The following is a 25967-nucleotide window of genomic DNA, read 5'->3' as shown; positions in this document are numbered from 1 at the left end:
AAAAAAAAAACAAAGGAGAACTAAAGCTGATTACGTATTTCTAAGCTTGTTTATTGTTAGAAGTACCAAGCTGTGCTTTTCTCACCGGTGGGCAGATTTCATGCTTTCACCGCTGGAGTCGCCTTGATCCTCAAAATCCACAGAAACACCATGCTTTGATTAACAGATATAAAGGAACATTGTTGTGTTTAAATGTCTCTCTTCGTTGGAAAAATCAAGCCTTTTTGTTGTGGTGAATTTTTGTTATAGTTTATCACAATGAAACAGTTAAACACGCCGTAAACGTGAGACATTTTTACAAAGCAGCCATAGAAATGTAGGTCTTCAGCTGATTAAGTAAAACTTTAAAGCCCAGATCAAAATCAAATTTCATAAATCTCAGAGGAAAAGGGGATTAAATTGGCAGTTTGTCCTGGACTTCCTGGAAACGATCAGGATGGACGGAGCTGGTTTTGCGAACATACCTGAGTTGGAATCAGCTTAATCCAGATTTTAATCTCAAACTGTTTGTTTTCGCCAGACTTCAGATAACAATCATCACTTTTGCTTTTGTGTATATTATTCTTTTCTACGCATCACAACACACAGGGTAAAACCTGCTGTGTTAGAGTCAAAGAGATGCCCTTTTAAATGACTGATTGTGCATGACAGTCACAAAAACATTCAGGATCCCTGAGGAGTGTTTCAAAAACCTAGAAAGCCATTAATCACAAGTTTGTCCACATGCTAATAACTGTTTCCTCATTGCTGTTGCTTTTGTTGTCGTGTTCATGTCGTGTTCATGTCAGTTTCTTTTAGACAAAGAAACTGTTTGACAAAAGGTGGGAATTGGATGCAGCTTCTTAGGGGTTTATAAAACATGCACAAAGTTTTCCAAAACCAGCCAAAAGATAACGCACATGCACATTTCTAACTGTGCGTTCACATGGTTTAATCCACAAAAATCCAGTTTTATCTGGCACGGTGTTCGTGGAACAGAAGCAGTATACATAACACCTGTACATGTGAGAGAAATTTGAGCATTTTATGCATTGTGTTGTTGAGGAAAGTCAGTCGATTTACTTTTAATGACTCGTGCTTTTGAACAAATTTCAAAGTACCGCACACCTGCTGTGCAGATGTGCAGCAATATAGATGAAAACAACACCTCTGTCCCCAACCCCCCTGCATCTCTGCTTTATTCCTTACTTTCCCAGCTCTAATTCAAATGTGGCTTTCAGAGGAGGAGATAATTACAGGGATCACAGCGAGAGGTGTGAGTGAGATGTGGTGACAGTCAAAAAATCCTCAAACAAAACTCGTCTTCCTCTCACTTTCTGTGTGCGTGTTGGATTGCGGTTTTTGTTTGCATGTTTCCGAAGTGTAGAATTACCAGTCAGCTTTTGTTTGATTGACAGGACAAAAGTCTCATCATTCACTCGACACTTTGTTGGACTCATCCTTAATGAGAAACCCGCTGCCCCACCTTCCTTCCTGCAGAGCCTCTACTCACTCTTCTCCACCCAGTCAGCAGAGTTTTGCATCATATAAAACATCTTCTGTAAAACAAATATATCTATATATCTACATATATCTAGATATATAGATATATATAAATATAGAGATATAGAGATATATATCTATAGATATCTATCTATATATATATATATATATATATATATATATATATATATATATATATATAGAGATATATATATATATATATATAGAGATATAGAGATATAGATATAGAGATATATATAGATATATATAGATATATATATCCCCCTCTGAACCCAACGCAGATAAAAGCAAGTCCTCTGTAAACTACTGTAAACCAGTTCCTTTTGAGGCAAATAAATGAACAAATGATTCTTTAAGGATCGGCTCAAAGTCTCGGTGTGGTTGATGACATCACGCTTCTGATCCTCTCTAATCTGCGCCCAGGCAGGAAACAGTGCCGGCGTTGTTTCCCTGCTTCTGATGTGTGATTAGCGGCTGAGTCATTAACGGGGTAATTCATAGGCTGTCATTAGTTGTGCCACAGTTGGACTGTAACGTGGAGGAGTTTTATCTTTATGGCCACAGAGCTGCAGTCATTAGGTGCAGGAGGAGGTGGGCAGTCGGGTCAGTGCAGGCATGCAGGGGGGAACTGGAGACAGATTGGAAAAGGAGCGGGGGGTTTGTGGAAGAAGACTGTGGGAGGTCTGTTTATTATCGCGAGTGTGTGCGTGTAGATGTACTTTCTAATCCCAACTTTTACTTGTGGTTTTTCTCCCTTCAGTTCATGGATCGTCCCTGTCTCTGGTCTCCAGCACTTCCTCCATTTACTCCACGGTGAGTTTGAAAAACAGTCAATCCATGTTGGATATTTTGCTAACTATTTTTTATTTTATTTAAATTTTTAATAATTCCTTTTCAGGGAAATTTTGCCACTTTTACAAAGTTTGCTTTTAAACTCTAAAATCTTCCTCTTAAGCTTCTTCTCTTCTCCTGTTTGTTCATTGTTTAGCTCAGGGTTACGTTTAAACTTTCATGCGTACACTTGTACCTCCAAGCAGGGCATTTAACAAATACTACAGAATTAAACAGATCAGATATTCTTTAAAAACTCCTTAGTTCAGGTACCTTCACATCACATTCATTCCAGAGGAACCGCTTTCTGCTGTAGCCAATGAAAGAGTGAAATATTGAGTATTAGAGTCGACAAATTTACCTTTTAATCCTTCCAAATATGACTAAGATGTCTTGGGAGAAAGAAGTCTGGTGCAAGTCATGCAGACAGAGAACAGCCCACATATGCATATACACGGTAGCTAATCAGAGCTTATGTAGCTCCTCCCCCTCTGGGATGGTTCACTCACCTGGGCAGGTGCAGCAGGGAATTTCTCAGACAGTGTCTGGACCTCAGAGGCAGAGAGTCTCAGACTGGAAGTCAGAGCAGGCAAAATGATGGCAACTTTGTCCCTGACAGGAACCGTCACTTCCTGGCAACAAACGGTAGGAATGATGAGCAGCAGCTCTGAAAGATGCCGAAGATTTTTCTTTTTTTTCTAATTCTTCTTTTTTTTTAAACTTTGGGATTCATTTATTTATAATTATATCGATTCAGATCAGTTTTTCCATAATGGGATTAATGTTTGAAGTTTCTCAAATATTGATTGAAAGATTTTCTTGTTTCCGGCCAGAAATCATCCAAATATGTTGCTAAGCTATATTGTTTTTATTTGTGAAGACTTAGTTTAGGTTTTTACATCAGAGTGAGACATCTTTGTGTTTTGGCTGCATCTCCAAGACAGATTGCTGTGTTTGTGTTTCTAGGATCCGCTGGTGTGTGTGTGTGTGTGTGGGATTGACAACTCTGTTTGGATGTGTGGACCATTTCTGGGTAGATGCAGCTTTGTAAACCACATCCTGTGACAGAGATGTCATAACATACAGCTACAAAATCGTGATCAGCTGCTTTGTTTCCATCAAGATATTTTTTTTTTTTTGTTCATCAGTAGTCACAACTTAAACTCATTTTGACATTTAGTCTCTAACGGTGGAGATTAACTGACTTTTCAGTGAAAAACAAACGTCCAGGTGTAGTTTCAGTTTGTGGTGCAACTTGTTTACATGTAAATGAGGGTGCCTTATGCTTCTGCTTTGGTGAGCAGCAACAGGGCGTGTTGTGTTCGTGCGAGCGCCTGTTTTGTGCGCCCTGCCTGGATGCATACATGCCTCCCTGTCTTGTCTTGCCATTGTTGTGTGTAGAGCCCATGAGGACAATGAAGCTCACACACACACACACACACAGGGAAATGCCTTCAGGAGGATATCTCTGCTTCCCAGATATTTTACACCAGACAACGAGTTTATAGAGCTCGTCTCCACAGAGTTGCTAAACCAAACAGGAGTCTGGACGTGTGGAGTCGCGCCTCCGGCAGATTCTACATTTGTTATATTTCATTAAAGCTTTTCAGAACTCTTGTCAGTCTGTTCACTAATGATTTTCTCTTCTTCTGGTGTTTGTTCTGCAGAACGAGGAGAAGTCTCAGTCGGAGGTAAGCATCAGCCCGCCTCCAGTCCTCTTTAATTTTCTACCTGCAGTGGCGGAACTTGTTGAAACATGGGGATGTTTTCACAGTTGTATCCAGTTACACGTGTAACCATTCTGCTACTGGGGCTGTAACAGGCTCTTGTTCCGCTCTGAACACCTGTATGTGCTCCTTTATGCTCCCGCAGTGTTTCGTCTCTGAACCTGGAAAATATCAGCGCTCCAATCTAGGAGCCTCCCTAGTCTGTTTTCCTCATTACGTGTTTTGATGCTTGCGTGTGTTTGGGTGCTGCGTGCTTGTGTGACTGTCCTTTTTGATGTGTTTTCTGATTTGCGTGTGCAGATCCGCAAGCTGCGGCGGGAGCTGGACGCCTCCCAGGAAAAAGTTTCCGCCCTGACGACACAGCTGAGTGCCAATGTAAGAGAACAAGCACTTGAACACACAAACACGCACACACCTTGAGAAAAATATTTAATTTCTAATATGGGCATTTAAAACGTTGACTTTATGGAAATATAATTCTAATACACTTTGAACATTTATATCTCAGCTCTGAGCTGCAGGGGATAAAACTGTCCCAAGTTAAAACAATCAAATCAGATATAGTTGTGTGCGTCTGTCACGCACCAAGACTTTACTGAAACAGAAGCATTTAGCTGCACAGATGGCTCCTACAGAGCACTTTAATCTCAGAGGGTATAATTTCACAACTGGCTGAAGCATCGTAAAAATCTCTTAAAGCATCTTCAGGCACGACTCTGTCTGCAAGTCTCCTCGCTGTGTTGCACAAGTCTCACCACGCTTCACTTCTAATCTACTACCTGAGCACGTGCACGCTGCTGCCTGTGGATTAGATATGAGAGGAAGGCAAAGGTGTTAGATTACAGCAGAGACTCGAGTCTCAGCAGAAGGCTGAGGGACCATCCCACATGTAGACTGAAGATTTACAGCTCGCGACGCCTGGATACAAAGAGACGAAGAGTGTGTTCTGAAAGAGCAACACGGATGTAAAAAAAAAAAAACAAACAAAAACTGAGAAACACACACAGAAGCTTGTATGGAGGGAAGGGGGCTTTGTTAAAATATTTGATTACACGACGCAGGAAGATGAATTATCTGAACACACCTTGAAGCACCTGAGGCCAAGAATCTAAGAACATCTTCTGTTGCAAAGAGTCACAAGTTCAATTCACACATCAGTCAACGTCTTTCTCAGCTCACACACACACACACACACACCCCTCTCCAGACTTCCACCCATCTTGCATTTTAACTGTTGTGGACATTCCTTTGATTTGATGGGTTTATTTCTAACCAAAGTTAAGCTGTACTTTAAAAATCATCCAGGCTGTTTCACCAGAATGTCACTGACTGTGGGGACCTTGAATGAATGTGTGTAATGTGGGGACAAACCACGTATCAGAGGGGGTTTTATTTGGGTTTGGTTTTGATAAGATGGTGACTTGATGTCGTGTTTGGCTTTAAACCACAAGGTTGAAGCAGTAGAGGGAGGGTGTTCCTTTTCTCAAGGATGCTGCTGATTCAGATAGTTTCCTGTCCATCTCAGTCCCGTTAGTCTCCTCAGCTGAGCTGCTGCTACACGTATCTTCAGGTTTCTGCTTTTTTTTCCATGGCATCAAGTAGCCGTCATCCTGCAGCGAGCAACACAGGGACCTGCTTCCCATTACACTTAAATCCTCCCATAAACGACAGGCGGAGGGAGAAACCGCTGAGATGTAACTCAGGCTTGCTTCCTCTCACTGTGGATACAACTCTTAAAGAGGTTTATTGTAAATTTCTCCTTGCAGAGTGAATTATTGAGCTTTTATTGCTGGAGTTTGGGAACTAGCAGTGTGTGTAACACCTGCCTGGGAGAGTTTTACTTCTTTTTTTTAATTTTTTTTTATGTCCTACAGATCAAAATATCGAGTTTTACCTTCTGTTTTTTCCTCTCCCTACAGGCTCACCTGGTGGCAGCCTTTGAACAGAGTCTGGGCAACATGACCATCAGACTGAAGAGTCTCACCCTGACGGCAGAGCAGAAGGTGAAAACAGCTGCTGTTGTTTTTTAACAGACTGCAGCATTATCTGTGTGGACATTTGAAATCTCTGCAGATGATTTGTCGGTCTGAATGTCTCACTGTCTTCTCTGCAAAGGATTCTGAACTGAATGAACTCAGGAAGACCATTGAGCTGCTGAAGAAGCAGAACGCTGTTGCTCAGGCTGCCATTAATGGAGTTATAAACACGCCTGAACTCGTGCCTAAAGGAGACCGGACAGGTACAAACACAATAAAATAAATAAATCTTTTGTTTATAATGAAAGTTATAAGGAACAGGTTCGTGGCACAGCAGCTGGTGTTTGACATAGTCTTTGTTGTTAGTATGTTTAAAAAAAAAAACAATGTGTCTGGCCAGACTGAACATAATAAATAAAAGATTACCGTCCGTTGGACATAAACATGTCCCTTCTGTCTTCTCAGCTGGAAATAACAGCAGTGTCCAGCAGCAGAATCAGCAGCCGGACCTGCGAATCAGACGCCAGCATTCCTCCGACAGCGTCAGCAGCGTTGCCAGCGCGACCAGCCACTCCAGTGTGGGCTCCAACATGGATGCTGACGCAAAAAACAAGAAGAAAAACAAGAAAAACTGGGTAAGTTGGGAACCATAAATCTGAAGGTGTTTACTAACCAGTCAGAAGTCTTGGTGGTTGGTTGTTTTTGTCTCTTCATGTTCATCTGTGTGTTGGAGTCACATTGTTGGGTGTTTCTCCCTTTTAGCCATCTTTAACTGGGGAAAAGGTGAATACTTAGGACTTTAATCACACACTTGTGCAGAAAACTAACACTGGATTTGATTTGGTTATTTGCAAACAAAATAAATATAGACTTTGGTTAAAACTGGGCTGAATGGGCTTTTTTTTGCAAATTTCCAAATCACCGCTTCCAGATTAGCGTCTCTAGTCTTTACAGTAGATTTTCTGTCACTCATTATCACTTTTAACTGAAACATCAAGTAATCTGACTGAATATTTAAAATGTAAACTTTCCTTTTGTATTGTGAAAGACTTTTTTGTGCACTGGAGGACAAGTCAAAGATGATGAAGTATGCAACTATTTTTACCCCCTTCGTATCTTCCCATAGACCAAATCCATTACACCCCCCATCTCCCTAATCATAAGCAGATTTTAGAAGCTGAATTTAGTTTCCAGCTTTAGGCCACAGTGATGATGACCCCTGTCTTGTGTGCATCTTTAGACGTTTAGATTGAATAGGACCCCACAGGAAGTTCCTGCCTGCAGGTGTTGCTCCCGCTGGATGGGGTGTATAGGGGTAGCCTATATTAGATCATGAAAGATCCTTCTCTTCATGGTGGCTGTGGAGTCAAATCAGCTCCAGTCTTGTAGGGGTTTCTAGTTTAATCTGTCCCTCCATAACACACTCAAACCCATATGAACGTGCTGTTTTGTCTCTGTCTTCCTTTGCTTCGCTTCATGTGGCAGGTTTATGAGGTAAGAGTGGTATGCTGAGTGCATTAAAAGCAGAAGAAGCCTAACCCCTGCACCTTTTATAGGTTACTAACCACAGTCCTTTTCTTTCCTCCCACCGCCGTGCTTTTCCTATTCTCTCCTTCACTGCTCCCCTTAAAATGCTCTTATGACGCTTGAGCTGACTTGTTTAAGGAATAATTCATTAAAAATGAAGGCTGGTTGATTTTTTTTTTTTTTTTTTTTTTAAATGAAAAAAAAAGATTTTAAGGAGTCAAGTGAATTATGTCCTTAAAGCTGCTTCAGAGTCCATCGAAATGGCATAAAACAGCCATTTTAACACACTGACTTTAATGCCTACTGAAGCAGAGTAGTCTGAACATTTTTATGTTAATGTTTAATTTCATTAAAAAAAAAAACATTAAATACAAAATAAGACTGCCAATTAAATATGGCTTGAATGAAAAGGAGCAGAAAGAATAGCAATCTTATATCTGCCCCTTAATTTCCTAATGATCCTATGTCCATTCTTATTATACATTTTACAATATTCACATACAACATCCAGTTGTTCCAAAATTTGCATTAATTACCCATTACATTCCTTTTCTTTGGTGAATTTTGAGCTGAAAATGTATTCTCTTTAAGTTAAAGGGATCCAAGTCTGAATTTATACCCCCCCTCAACATATAAGGCCATCTTTTTCTGAGATTATTAAACAGCAATTCATGAAACGTGGAAAGAAAACGGGTCCATTATTAAACATTAAACCTATGTTTGTGTTCAGAGTTCCAGCTCCAAGTTAGTCATAAGACAATCTAGCAACAACTCCCTCTTCTCCCCTTGACTCTTGTGCACTTTTCTGCAGCCGTTTTCTGATATTCCGTCTCCCTTTCAGTCTCGCTCCCCACCACACATGCTTATTGTTTGTTTTCCTGTTTCCCTGCAGCTGCGAAGCTCCTTCAAACAAGCATTCACCAAGAAGAAATCTCCCAAATCAGCCTCTTCTCACTCGGATATTGAGGAGATGACGGACTCGTCGTTGCCGTCCTCCCCCAAACTGCCTCACAATGGCACCTCGGCCCCCAGCCACATGCTCAGGAATACACACTCCAACACGCTGTATGGCTCTTTTTGGCTACTGGGGATTTCAGCCACATGTCATACACTGCAAGCCTTCTGAATTGTTAGATGTCCATGTGTCTGTGTGCACATACAGATTGTCGGAGTGCTTGGACAGCGAGGCAGAGACGGTGATGCAGCTGCGGAGTGAGCTCAGGGAGAAGGAAATGAAGCTGACAGATATCCGCCTGGAGGCTCTCAGCTCTGCACATCAGCTGGATCAGCTCCGGGAGGCCATGAACCGCATGCAGGTCTGCGCTTACTTCTTGTTTTATCAGAGCATGTCCTACTGGAGGGTATTTTTAGATTGTAAAAGTTCTGTAGGAGAAAAATCTAGAATGGCTTTTTGAGACACCTATTTAAGGGTCTTCATGATGCATTTCAAAAGAGGCTAAAACGGGCTGTTTGTGCATTTTGGCAGCTGGAGATCGAGAAGCTGAAGGCGGAAAATGACCGTCTGAAATTGGAGACTCAGGGCAGTAGGATGGGCTCCCAGGCCTCCATCTCATCCTCTCCTCCCCCCCACACTCACAGCCAGACCCCCGGACCTGGCCCGGGACTCTCGCAGCACAGTCTCAACCTCGCCACCAGTGAGTCCACAAGCCTCGGTAAGTCACATTAGATCCTGTGGAACTCTGATGCCATGTCACAAATGGGGTATACTGGACAAGAAAATGTGTAGAAATATTTGCATTAAACAACTGAAAAAAACCTGAAACTTGTGTCTCCCTTGCAGACATGCTGCTGGACGACACCGGTGGAGAGGGCGGGATGAGGAAGGAGGGACGGCACGTCAAGATTGTTGTCAATCTAGATGAGGACAGCAAGTGGGGACAGGTGACGCTTTTAAATTTGTTTGTAAAGACTTGTATTATCCATGAAGTCTTTTTTTTTTTTCTTTTAATCTTTACATTTATTCGTTGCAGGACGGTCGCCCTCGCCATTTCCTGATTGGCTGCATTGGTGTGAGCGGTAAAACTAAGTGGGACGTCCTGGATGGAGTGGTCCGAAGACTCTTCAAGGTAATTAAACACAGTCAGCTGCACATTCGATTAATTTACACTCACAGTGAAATTAGATGTTCAAGTATTTGAATCTGTTCAGAAAGCTACTTAAAGCTGAGCTGTTCCTCTGGCAGGAGTACATCACTCACGTGGACCCGGTGACTCAGCTGGGCTTGAGCACAGACAGCGTGCAGGGTTACAACATCGGTGAAATCCATCGGCCGAGCGGCCCCAGCGCAGCCACCACGCCCGAGCTGCTGCCTTGTGGATACCTGGTGGGCGACAACACCATCAACATCCAGCTGAAAGGTACCTCAACATTTCAAATCACCTTATTATCCAACAGTGTTTGATTATCAGGTAACATTAATTTTGTGTGTGTGTGTGTGTTTCCAGGAGCGAGCAGTGAAAATGTAGATTCGCTCGTGTTTGAAACATTGATTCCAAAGCTGATGCTGCAGCGCTACGTCTCCCTCCTGAAGGAACACAGACGGGTCATCCTGTCGGGGCCAAGCGGCACCGGAAAAACCTACCTGGCCAATCAGCTGTCTCGACACCTTCTGCTGCTCGAGGGCCGACCTCTGACCCCAAACGCCATCGTCACTTTCAATGTGGACCACAAGTCCAGCAAAGTAAAACACACAGATTGTTTTTTCAGTTTTCAAACTTAAATTTAGTCATTTTTCTTTCTGCCTCAACTAAAAAGTTCCTATTTAGTTTTGTTCGATACAAATGGATTAAATATGAAAGACACCAGATTAGATTAAAGCAAACGGATCTGAAAGGACTGGGAGTACCTTTGGCTCTCTGGTTTAAGCAGATTTTTTTTTTTATCAAAAAGCAGCGACGCGTGAGGATAAACTGAGCTCTGTGTCTGCAGGAGCTGCGTCAGTACCTGTCAGGTTTGGCAGAGCAGTGCAGCGGCGTCTCGGGCGCAGACACCCCCCTGGTGGTCATTCTGGACAACCTGCACCACATCAGCTCCCTGGGAGAAATCTTCAACGGTCTCTTCAACTGCAACTACCAGCACTGGTCAGTTCACACCCACCTTAACCAGTCTCAAAAAAAAAAAAAATGCTTGCATTACTAGTGGATAAATAAAACCCTCTCAGCTGGTGACTTCCGGTCTAAATGTGATCCGATGACGCATAATCATTAATGTTGGTCCCTCCTTTCAGCCCTTATATCATTGGTACCATGAGCCAAGCCACATCATCCGCCCCCAACCTTCAACTTCACCATAACTTCAGGTAAATTATGCACTAATCATTTTGTCTAGCCAGATTCATGTTGACATAATAATCCCTACAGCTGTTTTCCTGTTCTCTAACACCGATGCATTAGGTGGGTGCTGTGTGCCAACCACACGGAGCCAGTAAAAGGGTTCCTCGGCCGCTATCTGAGGAGGAAGCTCATTGAGATGGAGATTGGTAGCCGAACACGCAATGTGGAGCTGGTGAAGATTATTGACTGGATCCCACGTGTTTGGCACCACCTCAACCGCTTCCTGGAGACCCACAGCTCCTCTGACGTCACCATTGGTAGGTAGACTTTGAGATGAGAGATCAACTCCTGTCAGTCTACACAGAAGTGGTGTTTTACCTCTGGCTCTGCGACTTGCAGGACCTCGTCTTTTCCTGTCATGTCCCATGGATGTGGAGGGATGCAGGGTTTGGTTCACTGATCTCTGGAATTACTCCATCATCCCTTATATGTTGGAGGCTGTACGCGAGGGACTGCAGGTAACAAAAACACTCAGCATTGGTTGCGGTTCCTACTACAGTTGGATTTTACAGTGTGTATGTCTCTGTGACATCAGATATGCAGTTAATTATCTACTGTAATGCAACTTTATTGAAATTGCACTTTAAAAACACCAAAGTGCCACAATGTGCAGAGCTCAGACTAGAAGCAATCTCGTAAAATGAATGTCCATCAAAGACAAAATGTCATTTTTAACCCCTAAAAGAATTCCTCAGGCTACATGTGAAAGCATCTCTGGAGAAGACTTGGAACTCTGCGTTTCCCCAGAACATGTTTTTGACTAATGAAAAACATGAAATTGACTGATTAACTTATTCAAGGTTATGTTTTACATGCTGGAAATGAGTATATTTTTTGCCCTCCTTTTAAAAAACAAAACACTGTAAAAAAAAAAAAAAAAAAAAAGTTCAATCTAAGTAAGATTAAAAATCTTAAATTGAGCACACTTACGCTTATTTTTTTAAAGGTAAGATAATTCATCTTGTTTTAAGAGTATTTTTACTTGTTTTGGGAAGTCTTGACAAGCCAAATTTTCTTGTTCTGTTGGCAGATAATTTATCTTATTTTAAGCGACATTTAAGATTACTCTAGTTCATGCCAAAAATCCATCGGTATATTTGCTCATTGTCACATAATGTCTGCTTTCCGGTTTCAGGGAGGAAGAGTTATGAAATTACTAAACCGATACTGGCTCATAGACTCTGGTACATATCTTCCTAGTGTCTATGTTCAAGCTAAAGTCAATGCAGCTGATGGCTAACCGCACCAGTGTAGCATCGGTAACCTGAGCTGAGCTGCTGGGTGACGTAGGTACATGTGTAGGGACGTTTGTAACTGTAAAGCAGCATCACAGGGAGCGTAGAAATTTAGAAGTGGGTATACTCCGTTTACCCTGGACTACACCACTGCATGCAAGTTTTCTTAGATGGGAAAATAAAACTAAGTTGTGAATACGAGTTACTATCAAAAGACAGTAAGAGCACAGATGATGCTGCTTCTGAACTGTTTGCAGGAAAAAATCATTTCTGACTCTTTTACTCTAATCTGGAGAAATTTTCCTTCGCGCTAAATTGTTCTGAGATGGCTCCACTTTGAACTTGCTTATGTTTGTTTTTTTCAAAGTGAGGTGTGTGTGTTTAGGGACTTTAGACTCACTGAACGCCTCAGCCTGAAGTATATTTTCCTTTTGTAGCTTTATGGCCGCAGGGCAGCATGGGAGGACCCGGCAGCCTGGGTGATAGACACCTACCCGTGGTCATCAACACCCCCTCCAGGTGACTGGCCCCCACTGCTGCAGCTCCGCCCCGAGGATGTGGGGTTTGATGGCTACTCCGCCCCAAGAGAGGGAGTCAGGAAGGAGCCGCCACAGAGCGACAGCGACGCAGACCCACTGGTAAGTCCGAATGCACACCCAGCTGTGATACCCTAACTCCGTCTGTAAGGCAGGTTAGACGTGAACGCGTTTATTTAAAAAGAAAGTGTCACCAACCTCTTGTTTCGGCCAACAGATGAACATGCTGATGCGTCTAAAGGAAGCAGCAACGTCATCAAGCCCACAGAGCTACGACAGCGATTCCAACAGCAACGGTCACCAGGACGACATCTTGGACTCATCCCTGGAGTCCACCTTGTGATGCTGCTGAAACGGAAATATATCATTTTTACCACAGAACTTTTTTTTTTCTTTTGGACTACTTCAGAATATAATCTCATGCCACAAAATGCAGCCACCTTAACTTGGGTGCAGGTAACCCAAATATTTATAAAGGTTAAAAAAAAAAAAACATATCTGCGTTTCAGTAAAGGAGCAACAGAAGTTTCTACTGCACTGCTGTTTTTTTTTTTTTTTTTTTCACCGTTGTGGCCCTTGGCTCTTCTGTCGGGAGCCTGACGTCTTCTTCAGACAGACAGATTTCAAGCACACAGCCTGTCCCTGTTGGTGAGGCGTCATTTTCCCATCATCACCAGCCATCAGTTTACTGAAACACAGCCAGCAGTTCTCCATCCTCTGAGCCACAGCATCAGTCCTGCCTGACTGCACTGTCCCAGATCAGCCTGCAGATGGCGATACAGACCCTCGTGTCTGGAGCATCAGTGAGACAGCGTTACCGCCTGCTGGCTGGCTGGCTGGCTGAACAGCCAGTTTATCCTCTTCCTTCTCCATAACTCAAGTTTTTGTGACTTGTGATGGATAAATCAAGCCAAAGTGAGTTTTCAGACCTACATGCCTGAATTCATGTTAAAAGAATGTCTGTTCCAGATCACAAAATGCTTGAGATAAAAAAGACCTGGTCCGAGGAGCTCGAGAAATACTGCCAGATATATCTGAAGCTTGAGGAAAGGGTTGCTGCTTCCGGCTGACGAGATGACACCAGCTTTGGCCAATCAGCTTCATAATGATGAGGTTTCGATCTTTAAGATGACTTTTGTTTTGCAACAATATGTAAAGCTGAACTGCGGATCAGGACACGTCCATCCGAAAAGTCAACTCTTGTTTTCATTCGATTATAAACCTGGAAAGTTGCGGTGCATGGTTGAGACACTAAACGGATAGAAGTTGCCACTCGCTGTCTCCATCGGCACAGCTTGTCATGTTGGCAGACTTACATGCAGGACTGGGAATTAAAGTCAGTAACTGGGAAAATCAGAAGTACTGGGAACTTATTTTTGAGGAAAAAATTAGAAATTATTACAATTCTCTAGAATCTACTTCCTGAAAAGCTACACAACAGACTTGCCTGCATGACTTCAACATAAACAGATTAAAACTTAAGTTTCAATTCAATTCAACTTTATTTGTATAGCGCCACTTCACAACAATGTTGTCACAGGGCACTTTACATGCACCAATCATCATACACATCATTTAGAGCCAATTCATACATATCCTATAATAGAAACCAACTGATTGCATCGAGTCATGACTTCGATCCCCAAGGAGGATGAATTGTATCAAAACTACGAATCACTTCATGTTGGAACTGATGCTTTAGACTTTAAGTGAATACATTTTCACCTGCCACATGAAAACAGCACATGTTGATGAGGCCTGCATTCCACTTACACCAGAGGTGTCCAGCTCCGGTCCTCGAGGGCCAGAATCCTGCAGGTTTTCTATGTATCCCTGCTTAGACACACCTGATTCAAAATAATTAGTAGTAGAGCTTAATCAGTTGTGCATGTCATTGGCTGTTTGATCCATTTAGTGGAAGCTAGATGTGTTGGAACAGGAAAACATGGGAAACCTGCAGGACAGCGGCCCTCGAGGACCGACTTTGGACACCCCTGACTTACACTGTCCATCATGTACTAAAAGTGAAATGCAGCCCTTATTTTTACCCCACCACCGGAGTTTTGCATGTAATTTCAGGTTGAAATGTCTGATGTGAAAAAGACTGATTCCAATCACTCCCAACCCTGAACACTCACCAGAATCCGTGCTGCTTCTTTTGGATTTGGGACATTAAATGGCTTTTAACAAGGTTCTTTGCTGGGAAGCTATAGTTCCTTCGAACTAAAGCAGAAGAGATGACAGTTTTATTGATCAAACACAGAACGGGAAAGAAAGCACAACAATCCTACTCAGCACAGCATGTAAAGCTCATTTGAAAAGGCAAAAACAGAATGAACAAAAACCCTGTAAAGTCTGATTTTCTCAAAGCTTCAGGAGGAAGCAACGCTAATGGAAAACTAACATTCACTTTGGCCAGATTTATTCTTAACTTTTAAGATGATGTCCTCCATTTTTGTCACTACTACTTGTGTAGTTTTACAAACAATGCCTCCACCACTTACATAATCTCGCTTTGACTCCTGAGATCTCCATGCACATTGGCCCATGCAGGCTGTTGTAGCACAAATCTCTCTTGGTGCTGGATGAATTCTAACAAAAATGCCTTACTCTTTTCTAACAGACTGCGTGCATTAGCTGCTTCTTTGTCTAAATGGCTGTAAACTTAACAGGGCTGCAAGTCAACTCTCCTTGGCCAACCGTGGTTGTCGAGGAGCGACGTTGACCTCTCATATCAATCACAGATGCCGTGGGATTGAATAGACGTGAATGAAGAGCCGTGCGTTGAGTTTTAGATAAACTTGTCTGCATGTGTGACCCCGTGCTGAGAAGACTGTAAATATTTTGGTCCACTTGCGTGAAAGAAGAAACTTTAGATGTGTTTTGGTGCTTAAAATCAGAACCTGTTGCAGGTTAACTGGGTGAGAGAAGTTTCAGATGTATTGATTTTATACCTCACCCTCCCCTTAAATTGTGCTTTTTGCCGCGCTTCTTTTGAATATGTGAACAAAACTCAAACAAATTGAAATCATTAAGTGAAAACTAGTGTGTAAGCTGCTTTGTTTATAGTAATTAAAGATGATAAAAGGTACTTTGGTTGAATGATCAAGAAAAGTTTGATGTGTTTGTGACTTTAAAAAATATTGTACTTTTTCTTTGTTTAAAGCCTCCCAGACTGCCTTACAGGAAGAACTGGCAGATCAAATGGGAGTCTCATGGTCCTTCACTTTCAATGTTTTTGTCACCGATCCTATGCAACATTCATTCTAAACTCCAAATTGAGGCCAAAAGCTGAGTGTTTTTGTCCCCTCAGCAGTTTTTCAGTACTGCCTTCAGAGGTTCAGCATGGCTGCAGATTTGTCCAATAATCTTTATATATATATATATGTATGTGTGTGTGTGTGTGTGTGTTAATTCCATAAAGGCTGTCCTGCTACTGTCTTTATAAGCACAAAGCGTGACTCCGTCTGTGTAAAGCCTCCTCTGAGGGATGTCGAAGCATTTGACTGCTCTGTTTTACTACACAAACTCAATGAATGTTTAGCCTTTTAGCCATGTACATTTTCTACGTGTAACATAACTTTGTAAATAGTATATCTTGCAGCATTTTGATGACCTTTTCTAGCTGATTTGGTACGATACTTGAAACGGAGTATTTTGTGTACAGTCTCTTTAGATCAGAGCGGATCGATGCAGTCCGTCGTCACCTGTCTGTCCAGAGCTTTGAGAATTAAATCTGTTATCACTGTACTAGTCTTAAGTTATTGTGATTCAATAAAATTAATAATTATTTATGATTGAATGATGTTTGTGTTGTTTACAGTTTTATTTGGTGTTTGTACAAAACAGTGAAATAAACATATATACAGCACATAATACAATACTTATTAAACAAATTAATATAAATTATTAACCAAGCTGCTACAATTTCAATAAACAAGTCTACTGTCAAACCCAAAGAAAGTAACTTGATATTCTTGGCTTGAAATCTCCATACAAAATTGTACAAAATACTGTACAGATATTACAAAGCTGTGCAAAACAGCAAACTGTGTCCTGGAAGTAGATCCTGTACTCCGCGCACGTGCACCAATGAAGCCATAAACTATGACATTTGTGTTTTCCGGGCAGCAGCTTCTTGCAAATGTGGTCACAGTCCCACGAACACCCACGCAGGTAACACGTCCGTATTTTTTTTTTTTTTTTAAATAAATTAAGATACAGTTATTTCTTCTTCGTCTGACTCTGAGAAGTCCGAATGCTTACTGGAGGGAGAGGAGATGCTGAACCCTGCTGCCCTTATTCTCTCTTCATCCTCTTCCTCCTCATCCTCGGCGGAGGACTTTTTGCCCACGTCGCTGAGATCTGGGTGTGGGTTGGCTTTAGTGGGCAGAGTTTGCTCTCGACATCCACCTGATGACAGCAGCTCTCGTTCCTTAGAGTTTCTCCACTTCATTCTGCGGTTCTGAAACCAGATTTTCACCTGAAAGATGGCAGAAAATAGTGATTAGTAAACTTTATGTAAACCAGAACGCGCATGCTCCACGCTAAACTCTTCAGGTGAAGTTACCTGCGAGTCCTTGAGGCCCAGTTTGGAAGCCAGTTTCTTCCTGTCGGGCTTGCTGATGTATTTCTGCTTCTGGAACATTTTCTCCAAAGCTTTGCGCTGCACGTCGGAAAACACGGCCCTCCTCAGCATCCCTCTGCGGGGCTTCCCTCTGGCGGCCAGGGGCCACGAAAAGGTCCCGGGGATTGGAACAACAGAAGAAGATGCTGCAAGACAAACAAGATATTTCAAAGTTGTTATCTTTAAAAACCAACCCATACAACACAAATTTAGTCATGGAAGTAAAATACCAGGCTATGTTAACAACTGCTTGGAAACGCTTCTGAAGGAAACTACATGAATATAGTCCCTTCTTAGTTTTCCCATTTTGGATCTGAGCAATACGTCTCCGTTTTGAGTGAAATGGCACGAGGTGACTAATTAGCACATTGGCCGGTCCTCAACCGCATTGGTATGGTAAAGAGATGGAATATCCTTTAAGGAACCCTGTGAGGGCGGATAGAGGAGTTAATAAACCGTGAACGGTAATTGTGTAGTAATGAACTAACACAGAAAAGACTCTGGACAGGCGGCGAAGGCCATATATTATCGCAACAAAAGGAGATTTACACTTTCAAACTAAACACAACTGCATACCAGAATACTGATGCCAGGCTGGGGGGAGCAGAGAGTGGGGGGGGGGGGGGGGGACGCTTTTTTCCCCCTCCTTCGTGCCCTCAAATCATTTTCATTAAATGAACACGAAAAGCTATTCAAGACGCTGGAGTTGTTTTGTTGAGACATTCAGCTGAGCCCATGAATAGACTCCATCTCCATTATGAAAGCCAGGACCAGCGACTTTATAGACTTTTCTAAGGGATTATTATTTAGCCCAACTCGTTGATTGGTCCAGTTAGAGACTACAGGAACATTTAAGGCACAGACTGATTGGGGGTCAGTGGTAACCCATCCTACTGACCAAGCAGATTGAGTGGGAAAAAATGCTCCAGTTGGGATATCTGGGTGCAGTTGGCATTGGGAAAGTTGACATTACTTTTGAACCCCCACGTCGCTGGACACTTCTCTCTGCACACTACTGGACTCACTGTAGCTGCCCTGCAGCCCAGTAGAACCAGGAACAACGGCGCACTATGTGGTCTTGTGAGAATATTGAAAACTCTCAATAGCGCCTAATAGGGAAATTAGTGCATGACTGGTTCACGCCTTTGGCCCGCCTGGTAAAAGTCACTCTCCTGGGTGTGTGGGTGGTTTGCCCGGTGGGAGCTGACCAAATTGGTCACGGTGCTGGGGGGCTTTGTTACCGCCACAGTGGCCCGGTGGCCCCTCGGGCGCTGTGGGAAAACGCAGGGCCAGAGAAATGCCAAAACGCCCCCAATGGGAAGCAGGGAAACTATAACTCGCCACCCCGCCTCAAATTTAGAGCGTGACGATTTGGGATAATTGGTTAATTAGGGGGTGGGTGGGTTGGCCCTAGCAGAGGCCAGAGCCTGCAGTCCCCATTAATAAGACAGTGATTTCTTCTTTTCTGGCTGTTTGTCTCTTTTCTTCCTCCGTTTTAGTTCAAATATATGACAGGGTGACAGCATTTAAATGCAATTAGCACAGACAGAATTCTGAAAGGCAGTGAGGAGAAGGACATCAGGGATGCGCCTACCTGGTAAATAAGGTGTCCTGAATATGGGGTGAAAAGCTCCCTCAAAGCAGGGGAGGGGGAAGGCTTTGGCGTGCAGGCTGTGGGCTGCAGGGGGTGAAGACGCTGTGGAGGAAACGTGAACAGGTCAGCAGGATCAGGACATGAAATCCAAAACAAACATATGTTTAAAATTTCAAGATGCAAACTTAGAAACTTCTGCAAACTTACCAGATTTTGGTGATGGTGCCAGGATGGCGCTAACTCCAAACTTGAGAAAAGTTGGCTCCTTGTTGCTCGTCACAGAAGTTTTTGGTGAGCACGACTCGCGCGTCACCGCGGCGGTGGCGAGTGCGCGCTCTGCGGATGCGCCGCTGAAGGATAAAGAAGTGGTAACGTTGGGCAAAGAGGCGCTTGCTGGTACGACAGTCCGGTTTATGAACGCGGCAGGGCGGCTTATGCGGAGCAGATCCTCCACCAGGAAGCTGGAGTGGTTCGGAAAGGCGGATGGCAGAGTCTGGTGGAGCGGCAGTACCGCGGTGGACCGGTACAGCCCTGGGTAGAGGGCCGGAGGTGCAATGACATTTGGGATCATCATGGTCCCAGTTTTACGGGAAAAATAAAAAAGGAAAAATAAGCCGCGAAATGAAAAAGGAGGTGAAGTCACCGCGTGAAATGAAAAATATTCCGGCTGTTAGTTGGGAAAGACTCAGTCATGTGAACGCCTGCAAACTGCTCTAAGCTGCCTCACTCTGGGGAGACGAGTTTTATAGCAGCCAGCCCCCCCGGCTCTCCTCACAAAGCTGACAGCATCAACAATAGAACCCAGCAAAGTTCTCCACATGGGTCGCTTTCATGCTGCATCCCCCGGCTCGCTGATTGGTCAGAAGATGCTATTTATGATTGCATTAGACTTCATAAGCAAAGGATCCACAATGCAAAGAGCACAAAAGAGGCTCGGTCATCAATTTTCCATGTTGACCACTTTCCTTTCAGTTTGTTTTGTTTAGCAGAGCCAAGCAGCCTGATTACAAACAATCTTCTGATTTAAATATTGTATTGGGACTTTTCATGACTTCTTAAAAATATCTTTTCCTTTGTGCCTTTTTGTTAGAATGAAAACAGTGAAAAGTTACTTTAGTTTTTAGTGCTGGTGGGGGAAAAAAAAGTCTATATAAAAATATGTAGCACAAAAGCAGATTTTAAACAATTAAAATAAAAGAACGACAACAAAACATGTTCTGTGTCAGCTGCAGGCTTTGGCAGCATCACATGTAAATCAGTTTTAGGGTTTCATAGGATTCTCAACACTCAATCTGGCCTTCGTCATGGAATAATGTCTTAAAGGGATTTCTGCTATCAAAACGCTTTAACAGATGTGTTAAATATCACTCTTTTGCTCCGGCTTCATTCAGTGCGCACAGCCGCGGCTCAGAGCGCACAGGAGAAGTGTGCGGCCCGGGCCGTGCGCTCCTGATCCTGTTAACCATGAACTAACTGTCACCCTCAGCTGTGGAGGAGGCGCCCCTCGGCCCTTTTCTCTTTCCCTCTCTTAGGCCCAGTGGAATTAAAAAGCTTCATTTCTAAAGACGGTTTTGTTCTGCTATTTTAACTGGCTGAATAAAAGTGCATCTGTGATTTGATTTAAAACGCATTCATATGAGCGGACACAGAGAGCCCCAAATAAAAATCTTATTAAAGCGACTTGGAGCCTGATCGTCGTGTTCTGTCAGCTTTCCCCCCGAAAACCCGTTAAAGCAAAGCTATCAGCCGAAAATGTGTTGGAGACCCAAAGAAGGGAAGAGTTATGCCTTGAGACCCAATACAAAAGTGAAATTATTTTAAAATTAAAATACAATTATAAAAATATATTAAAAGTTTCTAAATTATGTGTTTTCGTCTTTTGTATGTTTTATGTTGTAGCCTGCAGGGTTGTTTTTCCCCTTTTTTGTACTAAAGCAAAAACTCTGATTTATAGTCTATTTAACTTTTTTTTTTTTTTTTTTTCAAAAATACTACCTTAGATTTTTTGTTTTGGTCATATTGCAATACTTAGAACCGAAAAATATTAAAGATGGTGAGATAACTAATATTTTCTGTTACTTAGCTTTTAGCCCCAATGATGTGTAAAAATAAATAAACGAATAAATAAATAAATAATAAATAACATTTTAAATGAATACTTGTGTTAAAGTTCTTCATGTTCTTCATTAATCTAGTATCTGGTTGATGTAAATTGTTCAGTTTGTATCATTTAGATCACTTTAAATACTAAAATAGCTCTACATTAATCAAATAAAAATTGGCTACAATCGGATAATTAAAAGGGAACGCCTCCGTGAAATGATCCTTTACAGAGAGTCAATGCTTATCGGAGGTGCGTCCTCTTTATGGGCGCGCGCAGGACGCACAGGCGGGCGTTGACGCAGCGCTCCATCTCCGTCCCTGCAGCTACACCTTCAATAAGTAACGAGACCTTCAAAGCTTTTTTATGAGCCTATATTCCTTTACTCGGCTGCCCAAAATCCCTCTTTTGTGAGTGGTAAGCAGATGGTTAGCAGGAAGCATGGGCTGCTCTGGCTGACCGAGACTAATTTCTACGAGCTTTGCAAGCTTGCCACGTCCCCCGCTCCTTTACCAGGCCGAGTAAAAACAGCTGGCTGCGGCTGAATTAAAGCCATTAAAAGCACCACTCTGAAATATCATCACCAATAACAACAAGCCCTCCCCTTATGATGGTCCTGGAGGGATTCAGCTATTCATGTTTAAATTTAAACGCTATTAAATGTGTCTCCATCAAGAGGTCAGATATCCTACATTATCGTTAAGATCTTGTCAGTGAGATTTTGTTGCCTTTTTTTTTTGTTTTTGTTTTGTTTTATTAAAAAAATCACTTGAACTTGATTTTAATGTTAGATTTCAATTTACCAATAATATTCATACTGGAAATACGTCATTATTTCCACATATGGTCATCTTAAATCCCTGCAGGGATTGTTACATGCTGCATTATGTCTCACCAGATATATTATTAATATCTCAGTCATTTATAAACCATAAGAAGATTCAATTCCGGCATCATCTTTATTCTATTTGCACAGCATAAGGCACCTTTTCTCCAAAAAAAATAGCTCACTCTGTCGTTTCATTCTACTCGAAATTTGCAGAAAAAATGAATTAATTTACTTCCATATTTTGTTGAAAATCCTTCAAAAACAAACACGATTTTTATTTATTTTTTACAGATTAGTTGGACCATATACCAGTTTACCAAATGGATGAATTTAACCATTGTCTTGGGTTTCTCTTTGCCTCGTTAAGTGAAAGGGGATTGAGTAAATATGTTACCCATGCATGAGAGGATCTTAATGGGCCGTCTTATTGTGCCGCAAGTCCGACAGGTGGTTGACTGTTTATTATTCCCTCATTATTTATCAGTGACGTGAGCGCATCAAGGGAAGGGAACTCCCCATCTTTTCATTTAACTGGGATGAACAGATTGTGCTGACTGGTTGCAGCCTCGTATATGACACCGGTCAGCAGTCCATCCATCTCAAGCCTAAGCCATTCACTGCATCCAACGCAATCAGGCTTTTAGAAATGGCATCCCAGCAAAGGTACATTTACCCATACAGCTGCATTAAAGGCTCAGAAATTGTGAGATTGAGCGCTTAATGTTTTAGCATTACAAGGTTGAAACATGAAACCAACCTGTATTAAAATCAGTCCAACAATGTTACCCCACCTCCTAACATGTTTTATTATTAATAGTAATTTAAAAACTTAAGATATTTTGGTTAAATCAAACTCAAATTTGGTCCTATAAACCACCACTATAGTGAAAAGACTGCCCACATGCGTCCTTATCAAGCATTTCTGAACATGTAATAGACTAGCTTTGTGGTCCATTTGGTGACAGAAAGAAAACAGGCATTTCTACTGTACATTTTGACCATGTGTGACCATTTTACACACAGACAAACATTTCCATCACATCCTGGTGTGAGACTGCAATGCTATTAAAATGGTTCAGTTAATGCATCCATTTGTTTAACCAACCATTTCAGTTTAAGCAATTACACCTTTACTATTGCAGAAGGTATTTACATTAAATTAGAATATTTTTTCACCCATAAAATTAAATCAAATACAACTTATGAATATTAAATAAATATTTTGAAGCCAATAAAACAGAAAACAGCAACTTTTCCGCTGAATGGCCACATGAATACTAGATGTTCTTCAACCTCAGAACTCATAGGTTATTGTATAGATGTCAGTAAATGAAGCTAAATTAAAGTGCCATAAACACATTTTTTTTTAAAAAAATTATACTAATTAAATGTAGAATTTGCATTTATAAACAAAAAATAGAAATTAATTTAATTAGAAATGGTCTCAGACTGATTTGAAGGCTAACCTGGTGCCGATTTAGACAAATAATAAACAGATTTATAGTCAAATAACATAAATAGATTAAATAAAGTTGTTGATATTGACTTCACATTTGATTATATTAATTTTCTTGTGCACACTTAAAAAAAAAAAAGTCAATATAAAAATAATAAATCTAGTTGATTGGACCACTTTTGCATCATTCATCTGGTTGTGCCAGGTTGTAGCCTACTGGTCATTTTAATGTCACAGTTTGAATATGCTGCAGATGAAGCTGCAGCAACGCCTTGCTCCTGCCATGTGCAGTTAATCTAACATCTATTTCAGTGGTTTCAGTTAGTGACCGGCTTCACCTCAGCAGCAGCTCCCACTTGGGGTGTTTTGGCCGCAGCCTCACCTCGTCTCGCTGCAGCACCGAAGGTCTCTGCAGCATCTGGCACAGGCAGCGCAAAAGCTCAGCTCAACGCTGAGCGAATTAGCAATGCCACAAGATTCAGAAGAACAGTGACAAGCATTAAATCGATATTAACTTTGTATTAAACATGGGGCCCTCCCTCTACCCCAAATGGACTGGAGCCATCGGTGCACAAAGCGCTCTGTATGAACTCTTGGCTGCACCTGTTCCCTCTCACTTGGTCATGGGAGTTCAACTTCTTAGTTTCACCACAGGCTCTTTTATGTTCAGCTCACCCCACACCAAATTCTTTCAGTTGGGCTTTTGTCATCGGGTTTTGATCTCAACTTCACCCCCTCCAAATTTTACAACTCATAAAAATATCATTAAAACCATGCATTTCCCAACCACAGTACTGTCCAAACTTCAACTCAGAAGTACTGCTTTCAAGCTGCTGAAAGTTTCAGAGCTTAACTGCTCTTTTTGATCCAGACAGGGACACTTGCCTCCCCCTTTTCACTGTTCATTTATTAGCAGTTGTCAGTATGGATGTCGAGTGGTGTCCTAATCTTCTTAAAGTGCATGTTGGTACAGTTTGCATATCATTTTCTAATCTTGGAGAAAGGCCACAACCCTCTCCATTCACAGGGATTCCCTGTCCTCTTTCAGTGCAGCCACCACCAACAGCATTAGCATAATCTGACAACCAATACCATTGTCCGTGACCTTGTATGCAAAGTTAATTGCTCATTAATACCAGACAAAACAGAGGGGTGCAGAGGAAGCACAGTATTCCTCTAAATCCTTGTTTTTTTCACAGGACAGACAGGCAGGCAGGTGGAACATCCTCTGCTGGGTCATTAAACTACCTGAAACGAATGTTTTCACATCTGAACGTTTTAATTCTGGTTTTCCACAAAAGCATTGGGTGCTGCAAAATATAAAGAATAAAGTGATAAACTAGTAGTTGTTTAACCAACCATTTCAGTTTAAGCAGTTATTTGGTAATACTGTTTAAATGCTGACAAACACACACACACACACTCACCCCGAGGGTTGCACACACTCCTTCAAAAGTATTTACAATTTGTCACAGTGGCTCAGCATTAATCAATTGCAAATGTATCTTTCTGCAAGTTTAATCTCATCTCTACATTAGTTTCACGGATCTGGGGCGATTTGCAAGAAGACCCTCCACTCCACCGCCCCCTCAAGCACCTGGCAGTCTTTTGGGGTAGCGTCATGTAAACACCCACTGCTTTAACGGGTGCCCTGTCTGAGGACCCAAGCGTCACTGCGCAGCACGGAAAAGGCGGCCGGGCTGTGTGGTTGTCAACACCGGTTTAGTTTAGGAGCCCTATTGTGATGCTGGTGGTGATTCTTCTGGTCAGGGGGAACCTGCAGTACTTATTTGATATAGATATTGCTTCTTATATCTGATAATTACAGAAAGAACAGGCACCAAAAAGGGTTCAAGAGGCGACCGTGTGCAGCTGCCTAATACTGTCTTTGTGCTCTAAAGAGCTGCACAGTCACCAGCCAAATGAAATTCTTATATTTTTCAGCTTTGTGCATCATAAGTAGTTACCACCTAAGAAGAAGCTAATTCTTTATGTCATTCATAGTAAAAACAAACACAAAACAGTCCTTTTCTAATTGTCTTTCTTGGGGTTAACAGTTGGTGTTTAAGAAGTCTGCTCTGGAGGCTTGTTTACTACTCCTGGACGTCTTAGGGAGTGTGTGTGCAAGTATGTTTGGGAGGGGCTGCAGCACAGGGGCAGTTGACGAAGACGACGACGAAGAAGAAGAAGGTGGTATGAATGGCAAAAGAAGGGGCTTGGGTGGAGGAGGGGATGCTTGACGGACTTCACTGCCTGTTGGCCCTGCAGCATTGATGCCGTGTTGGCCATATAATCGGATTGCCAGTGGGTGAAAGTGAGCCTGGGTGCTTATGTCAGTTTGCGTCTCGTCAAGCTGAATAATACGCATGGCCAGGGAGTGAAGCGGACGCTTGCCATTGAGGGCTCTCACTACTTGTGGCTAAGCATTTCTAAAAGAGAGAAAAAGCCTCATTGGATTCATATATAATTCTCACTCAAGCGTTTTGATGCATTTGCATAACAGGGGGGAACCAGTGATCTTTTCAGTGCTGCTGCTGCACAAGTGTGTGTTTGCATGTGCTGCTGCTGCGTGTGTGTGTGTGTGTGTGTGTGTGTGTGTGTGTGTGTGTGTGTGTGTGTGTGTGAAGTTAAAAAGGGTCCTGGCTGAGCTCTGCATAAACAAGGCTGGACAG

At 42.2% G+C, this 25967-nt stretch overlaps 2 protein-coding genes across 2 annotated transcripts in view; one reads left to right on the top strand and one right to left on the bottom strand.

Moving 5' to 3' along the window:
* Positions 1 to 16390, top strand: part of nav2a (neuron navigator 2a) — an 89949-nt gene extending 73559 nt beyond the window's left edge. Inside the window, exons 22-40 of the mRNA XM_079240831.1 lie at positions 2264 to 2316; positions 4002 to 4025; positions 4362 to 4436; positions 5981 to 6064; positions 6177 to 6300; positions 6503 to 6672; positions 8457 to 8629; positions 8727 to 8880; positions 9051 to 9237; positions 9366 to 9466; positions 9556 to 9651; positions 9768 to 9942; positions 10030 to 10265; positions 10514 to 10665; positions 10812 to 10883; positions 10978 to 11174; positions 11257 to 11375; positions 12590 to 12790; positions 12906 to 16390. Of these exons, the coding sequence (XP_079096957.1) occupies positions 2264 to 2316; positions 4002 to 4025; positions 4362 to 4436; positions 5981 to 6064; positions 6177 to 6300; positions 6503 to 6672; positions 8457 to 8629; positions 8727 to 8880; positions 9051 to 9237; positions 9366 to 9466; positions 9556 to 9651; positions 9768 to 9942; positions 10030 to 10265; positions 10514 to 10665; positions 10812 to 10883; positions 10978 to 11174; positions 11257 to 11375; positions 12590 to 12790; positions 12906 to 13031 (2519 nt within the window). The 3' untranslated portion in view covers positions 13032 to 16390. The remainder of the gene's footprint in view (positions 1 to 2263; positions 2317 to 4001; positions 4026 to 4361; positions 4437 to 5980; positions 6065 to 6176; positions 6301 to 6502; positions 6673 to 8456; positions 8630 to 8726; positions 8881 to 9050; positions 9238 to 9365; positions 9467 to 9555; positions 9652 to 9767; positions 9943 to 10029; positions 10266 to 10513; positions 10666 to 10811; positions 10884 to 10977; positions 11175 to 11256; positions 11376 to 12589; positions 12791 to 12905) is intronic.
* A 511-nt stretch (positions 16391 to 16901) lies between these two features.
* dbx1a (developing brain homeobox 1a) lies at positions 16902 to 19483 on the bottom strand (the record flags this gene model as incomplete). The annotated part of the gene is made up of 4 exons (XM_079246007.1): positions 16902 to 17171; positions 17259 to 17461; positions 18910 to 19011; positions 19117 to 19483. 4 exons carry the CDS (start codon positions 19481 to 19483, stop codon positions 16902 to 16904), a joined length of 942 nt encoding a protein of 313 aa, XP_079102133.1.
* Between the last annotated feature and the right edge of the window lie 6484 nt (positions 19484 to 25967).

The sequence above is a fragment of the Telmatherina bonti genome (genome assembly GCF_933228915.1).
Source record: "Telmatherina bonti genome assembly, chromosome: 1".
Taxonomy (NCBI): Eukaryota; Metazoa; Chordata; class Actinopteri; order Atheriniformes; family Telmatherinidae; genus Telmatherina; species Telmatherina bonti.
This window is presented reverse-complemented; position numbering and strand designations above follow the sequence as displayed.